The following is a 6,875-nucleotide window of genomic DNA, read 5'->3' on the forward strand; positions in this document are numbered from 1 at the left end:
TTGGCTCAAGGGCACATTGCTGGCTCATGGTCACCCTGCTGTCCACCAACACCCCCAGGTCCTTTTCTGCATGGCAGAAGTGGCCTGCAAAGCCCTGTGCTTCATTAGCCCCATTATGCTTTGTTTTGTTTATTTTCTGGTCGTTAAGGAAGCTCTGCCAGGCTGTGGGGGAGCTTCTGGGATGTGAAATCTTTCATCTCGAGGTCTTGGCTTCAAAGCACCTCCTCTCCAGAGCACTTGGGGCTCTTGATCTGCATGACTTAATTTAGCGGCTTAACTTTATTTGCCAGGGCATTGACAGTGCAGTCCTGGAAAGCCGAGTGACTCGGTGGAGCCTGACCTCTCCTCTCTGCAGAGTGCCTTGTTGGAAAGCACAGTGTCTGCTCCGGCTTCAGAGTTGGTTCAGTTCCTGCCCTTTCCTTCACTTTTAGTTGATCCATCAGGTCACAGGCTTGTGAGAGCCGAGATCACAGAATCACAGAATGGCTCGGTTGGAAAAGACCTCAGAGATCATCCTGTCCAACCGCTCCTGTCTACCCCCTAAACCATATCCCTAAGTACCTCATCTACCCGCTCTTTAAATACATCCAGGGATGGTGACTCCACCACCTCCCTGGGCAGCCTGTGCCAGCTTCTGACGACCCTCTCAGTAAAGAACTTCCTCCTTATCTCTAACCTGAACCTCCCTTGGCACAGCTTGGTGCCATTTCCCCTTGTTCTATCCCCATCACCTGGGAGAAGAGCCCAGCACCCACCTCTCTACAACCTCCCTTGAGGCAGTTGTAGGTGGTGATGAGGTCTCCCCTCAGCCTTCTCTTCTCCAGGCTAAACAAGCCCAGTTCCCTCAGCCGCTCCTCATCAGGCTTGTATGGTTCGTGATGTGGAGGGGCACAGCTGTGATCACACACGGTGGGGTTCTGCCTCTTTTCTTCCAGCTGGAAATAGGGACTTCACCCTCACACGTTGCTGATGCAATCCTCTGCTTTTCACTGGTGGAATATAAACTGATTGGGAGAAGGAACCTCAAAGTAGAGGGGAGAGGCACAAAACGCGACGTGATCGTGTCTGTCCCTGGTGTGAAGTTTGTGCGTGTGGTTGCAGCGCGGGTTTCTCTTTCGCAGGTGTTGCTTTGTGCTTCCAACCAGAACAGCAGCATCGTGGAGTGCTGGTCCCTGCGGAAGGAGGGCCTGCCGGTCAATAACATCTTCCAGCAGATCTCTCCCGTGGGTGAGTTCCTGCGCTGGATACCCTTATGAGTAGGAGCAAGGTCTAAGGGAAATGCAAGACAGGTTCTCCAATGCATTGTCACATCTGTGGGATTATCCAGAATCCCGTATTTGTTTTTCAGGTGCTCTCAGTCCGTGCTCTATTCCATCTGTTTGCATCGTAGGCAATAAATTGCTGGTTTCCAGGAAGTGGAAATTTTCACTCAGTAAAAGACATTTTCTATGTTACGCTGTGCAAGCCACTCTTCCTGCTGGGAACTGAGTGAGTGGAGCCTTCTAATGGATAAGGGTCGTGCAGCAAAGCTGGTTTAATTGAGCTATTCCAGCCTGCACGTCTTCTCCACTTGATTTAAGATATACCGAAATCCAATTTATGCAGTTTGTTCTGGTGAAATATAAAGGATTATTGTACATAAGGATTTTTTTAATCACCACCAGCAGAGCCTTCCATCAAAAGAGATTTAGCAAAACAAGTTGTTTGTACAATTACTGAGATCAGAAAAAAAACCAGAGAAATACGAGGGAAATGTACTGGTGTGGTATAATGTACAAACACTCGGTGCTTGATCCGTAATCCCACGTGGTTGGGGAGTGTGGGTAGGAATAGGGGGTGGATTTTCTGATGTCTCTGGGGAGAATTGTCTCACTTATTTACTTATTTTTCAAAGTTGGAGACAAGCAGCCCATGATACTTAAGTGGCGAATTCTTTCTGCCACCAATGACTTGGATCGCGTTTCGGCTGTGGCGCTGCCCAAGCTGCCAATTTCCCTGACCAACACCGATCTGAAGGTGGCAAATGACACCAAATTCTTCCCTGGACTGGGTAAGGTGTTTCTGTTGTCTTTCTCCTAAAAGTGTGACTTCTGCCTGTAACTTTACCTTCATAATCTCCTGAGCCGTGGCTGAAGTCAGAATTCATAACAAACCATTTGAAATGCTGCTGGGAAAACTTCCAAAGGCACGGAGTCTTCCTGGCCATCCATTTCATTTCCATAGAAAGAGGCGCAGCTCTGAAATGTTGACATGGCCTCAAGATACCAAAGTGCCTGCAAGCCCCTGGCATTTCGGGTGCCACATCGTGGCCACCTGAGCTTTCAGTGGCCTTGGCTCCTCTGGGCAGGTCTGGGTTGTACCGGGAGCAGGCGCTTGCTCAGCCTCAGTCGTCTTCTCTCCCCAGGCCTGGCTTTGGCTTTTCACGACGGCAGCGTCCACATCGTGCACCGCCTGTCCTTGCAGATGATGGCCGTCTTCTATGGCTCTTCCTCGCAGCGCCCCATGGATGAGCAGACCATCAAAAGGCAGCGCACGGCCGGGCCCCTGGTTCACTTCAAAGCCATGCAGCTCTCCTGGACATCGCTGGCCTTGGCTGGCATTGACAGTCACGGAAAGGTGGTGTGCTTTGTTACTGGCAGTGGGTGTAAGTTCTTCTTGTCCAGGCTCCAAGTGGTGATGGATTACTCAGAAAAATGCTGGAAGTGTCACTTCCAGCTGAGTGATCCGTGTTAGCAAGAAGAGACATATCCCATTACTGCAGGAATTGTGTGTCTGGGTCAGGAGTGAGCTGCAGTTGGCCCTGTGCTGGGTTACAGCTTTGCAGAATGTTTTCAGTCCAGTTCTTGACAGGGATTTTTCCTTTGCCTCTCTCCAGCTGAGCATGCTTCGCATCTCCCCCTCCATGGGCCATGTGCTGGACATGAACATGTCGCTGCGTCACCTCCTGTTCCTGCTGGAGTACTGCATGGTGACTGGCTATGACTGGTGGGACATCCTGCTCCATGTCCAGCCCAACATGGTCCAGAACCTGGTGGAGAAGCTGCATGAAGAGTACATGCGCCAGAACGCGGCCCTGCAGCAGGTCACTGGGAGCAGAGGGTGGGCATGGGGGGGTCTCAGTGACAAGGGAGCAGTAAGTGGTGTGCTCAGAAAGTGGACAGCACTGGCTGGCTGTGCTGGCTCTGAGCACGCCACTGAGCAGTGCCCGAGGTGTAAATAGCCCCCATTTACACAGTGTTCATTTTCAGCAACGTGAGTGAGTCTCTGCCTGTTGGAAACATCTGTTGAGGTGGTAAAGGCTATTTCTGGCAGAGGTTCTGGGAACAGCAGCACTGTTTGTACATGCACAGCACCGTATTCACACGCACACATTCGCTATTCCTGTCATTCATCGGGCAGAAACGGAGAGTAGAGAATAAAGCAGCTTGCTTTAATGAGCTTATTCTAATGCTGCCTTTACTTCTGTATTGTTCGCGGTGTCTCTGTCAATCAGGTCCTCTCCACGCGCATCGTTGCCATGAAGGCGTCTCTCTGCAAGCTCTCCTCCAGCACGATAGCCCGGGTCTGTGACTACCACGCGAAGCTGTTCCTCATCGCCATCAGCTGCACTTTGAAATCGCTGCTGCGCCCCCACTTCCTGAACACCCCGGACAAGAGTCCCGGGGACCGACTCACCGAGATCTGCTCCAAGATCACAGACATAGGTACTGTTTGCTTGTAATATCTATCTGGCACTGCATTCTGAGTGTTTTCTGTCAGATCGTTCCCCTTTTAGGTTCAGTACAAAGTGTCACGGTCTCATGGGAACTCCCTGGGTTTGAGGACGAGGAGGGTGACCTCTCTTGGCACTGCAGGGACAGCGGGTGAAGTTTGGATCCACCTTCCTGAGCCAAGAGATGTCTTGCTTCTGTTTCAGACATTGACAAGGTGATGATTAACCTGAAGACGGAAGAATTTGTTCTGGAGATGACGACGTTGCAGTCTCTGCAGCAGCTCATCCAGTGGGTGGGAGATTTCGTGCTGTACCTGCTGGCCAGCCTCCCCAACCAGGTGAGAGACAGCCTGGGGTCCTGCAGCAGACCCAAGGGAGCAAAAAAACCTCTGTGCTTTGTTGGGGTGCCTTTAGCCAAGTCACACATGATCCTGGTGCTCCTGTCCAGTGTATGGAACAGCAGAAATACAAAAATGGTCCTTTCTGTGTCCATCTGGATGCCAGAGCAGGGGGCTCAGGAGCTGACTCACTTGTTCAAACCTTTTATGAGCCTCTGTGTGCCTCCAACCTGCACAGCATCCTCTGGCAGTGATTTCCTCGGGGTGCGTTCTGCCTGGAAACAGAGCGGTGGCTCTGGCAGGCTGTGTGAGTCCCGCTCTGCTGTTTTCTCTCTGCAGGGCTCCCCCGTGCGCCCCGGGCACAGCTTCCTGCGGGATGGCGCGTCCCTGGGCATGTTCAGGGAGCTGATGGTGGTGATCCGCATCTGGGGGCTGCTGAAGCCGAGCTGCCTCCCAGTCTACACAGCAACCTCAGACACCCAGGACAGCATGTCCCTCCTCTTCAGGCTCCTCACCAAGCTCTGGCTGTGCTGTGAGTGCTTGCCAGTTTCCCTGAACAAAAGAATCCTGCCTGGATGTGAATTGGGCGTGAAAGGAGTAATTGCAGGGAGTAACTGAGTGGGTCTGTACGTTCAGAAAGGGCAAGTGCAGCTGCTGATTTATTGTTTTCTGGGCTGTGTTGGCGGGTGGAGGAGGAAACTGCACACAGTTCCCTTGATCTCGAAATGAGAAGTGTAAAGATCACGCTGGTTCTCTCTGCTTCGTTTTCCTTGCAGGTCGTGAGGAAAATCACATAACAGAGCCAGATGATACCCTGATAGACGAGTGTTGCCTGCTGCCCAGCCAGTTGCTCATTCCCAATATCGACTGGTTGCCCATCAACGACGGCATCATCAGCAAGCTGCAGAACAAGCAGCTCGTGCGGCTGCAGTTTGGGAAGGCTCCTGGTCTCGGTCACACCGTCTCGTCCCAGTTTGATGCCTTTGTCAGGTACAGAGACATGAATCGAATGGGGGGTGGTGAGCAGGTGATGTCAGAGCTCTGGGACCTCTCTCCAGCTCCCACAGGTCAGTGGGTTTGGGATGCCTGTGATTTTTGGCTGGTCCCCTTGCTGCTGTGACCCAGGAGCAGTTTGTCCTCTCTGCAGGAACTTCTTAACTTGCAGCGGACTGGGAATTTAAAGCATTGAAGAGATGGCAAATGGAGCGGGGGCGGGGGGAAATGCTGGTTTGTGGTTAAGTTGATGTTAGTGTGGCCTCAAATCCCATGGCGCTCGGTGGACTGGGCAGTCAAAGCCTGTGATGTTTTGGCTACTGAAATGCAGCTCTCTGGCCTGGAAACAACTTTTGAAGAGGTGGTCTAGGAAAATTCCCATTCTTCTTTCCCACGCAGGGCACCTGGACAGCCCAAAATCGATCACCTGAGGCGACTTCACTTAGGAGCGTACCCGACAGAGGAATGCAAGTCCTGCACCAGGTAAGCAAGGCAAGCATAATCCCTCGGGTCTTGGCAGAAACCCAAACCGTTCTTTTTGTCATGCAAAAGCTCTTTCAGTCTCTGGTTACCGTCCTTGCTGGTATCCCAGTAACGTGGTGGCCTGTTAATTGCAGTTGTCTGCAGTTTCTGCAATCAGGTTTTTGGTGCCTCCCCCTACCCCTGGCACTGCAGGAGAGTGGCTGTGTTGGTGTTTGAGGCCCTCAAACACCTGCTGAGGAGCAGCGTTGCCGACTCGAGGTGGCTGCCGCTGCGTCATTGCAGCGTGGCTGTTGTTTGATTACAAACCCTATTGCTCTGCCTGGTGCACAGTGAGAGTTAACTACATTTGTCACTGCCAAGAACTGAGCTGCACTTCATCTCGGGGCTGAGTTGTGCATCATAGAATAAATATGATACTGCTTTAGCAGGAAAAATCTGTGACCAGTGAGGCTGCACAGGTGAATGGAGACCAGGATTTGACGTGTGGGAGTTGATGAGAGATCCCCAGCTTGTTTTGCAGGTCTGGTCTTTAAATAAAACCGCCTGTGTTCTTGGAGAGGAAATAACCACAGTATCCACGGAGCCAGTTTTGGGTCATTTTTTAAACTAGGTTTGCGTTTTAAGTCTTTTTGTGCTGTCCTCTCCATGCACCTTCACAAAAGAGCCTCAGTTTCAAAGTAATAGAGCAGGGAGTGAGCATCCATCTAATCATGCGATTGAATTAGCTTTAATTATTGGTTTTAATGGAAAGTCCCTGTATCAGATCATTTCTACAAGATGAGTGTCTGCTGTTTTATGTATAAATAGCAGCTGGGGGCTGTTGTCTTGAAGACAGCCTTCTGTTCCGAGATCACCTCTGCATGTGAGGTAATTGGTCACGCGGTTTCAGCTGGATTTAGCACTCACAAACATCACCTGCCAATGACAAAAGCCGGTTTCCTCCTCAGATCCAGCGCTGGCTTTTTCCTGGGCCCCTGTGCCCCCGGGCCCAGCTGCAGCCTCTGTGTCTTTGCAGATGTGGCTGCGTGACAATGCTGAAGTCGCCCAACAAAGTCACCGCGGTCAAGCAGTGGGAGCAGCGCTGGATCAAGAACTGCCTGTGCGGGGGCCTGTGGCGCAGGATGCCCCTCAGCTACTCCTGAGCTGCTCGCAGCCCCCTTCCCTGCAGGCAGCTGGGGCAGAGGGAGCAGCTCCACTCCTCTCCCAGCTCTTGGGAAGCACCCTCCCAATGCTGCCTGTGACACGGAGCCCAGCAGCTGCCCACAGAGCCACAGCTTTTCTTGCTGTAAAAAAGAGGGTGAGAGCTCTTCCTCCTTCACAGGGCAGAGCTGGGAGAGGAGCAGAGGCTT

General features: G+C 51.9%; 1 protein-coding gene across 1 annotated transcript in view; it reads left to right on the forward strand.

Annotated features, from left to right (window-relative positions):
• Positions 1 to 6,668, forward strand: part of MED16 (mediator complex subunit 16) — a 9,680-nt gene extending 3,012 nt beyond the window's left edge. The window contains exons 5-14 of the mRNA XM_010184430.1: positions 1,122 to 1,227; positions 1,895 to 2,050; positions 2,405 to 2,616; positions 2,876 to 3,082; positions 3,494 to 3,704; positions 3,917 to 4,050; positions 4,390 to 4,582; positions 4,827 to 5,040; positions 5,443 to 5,526; positions 6,542 to 6,668. Of these exons, the coding sequence (XP_010182732.1) occupies positions 1,122 to 1,227; positions 1,895 to 2,050; positions 2,405 to 2,616; positions 2,876 to 3,082; positions 3,494 to 3,704; positions 3,917 to 4,050; positions 4,390 to 4,582; positions 4,827 to 5,040; positions 5,443 to 5,526; positions 6,542 to 6,668 (1,644 nt within the window). The remainder of the gene's footprint in view (positions 1 to 1,121; positions 1,228 to 1,894; positions 2,051 to 2,404; positions 2,617 to 2,875; positions 3,083 to 3,493; positions 3,705 to 3,916; positions 4,051 to 4,389; positions 4,583 to 4,826; positions 5,041 to 5,442; positions 5,527 to 6,541) is intronic.
• Positions 6,669 to 6,875: the final 207 nt, after the last annotated feature.

This window comes from Mesitornis unicolor, unplaced genomic scaffold, assembly GCF_000695765.1.
Source record: "Mesitornis unicolor isolate BGI_N332 unplaced genomic scaffold, ASM69576v1 scaffold33775, whole genome shotgun sequence".
Lineage (NCBI taxonomy): Eukaryota > Metazoa > Chordata > Aves > Mesitornithiformes > Mesitornithidae > Mesitornis > Mesitornis unicolor.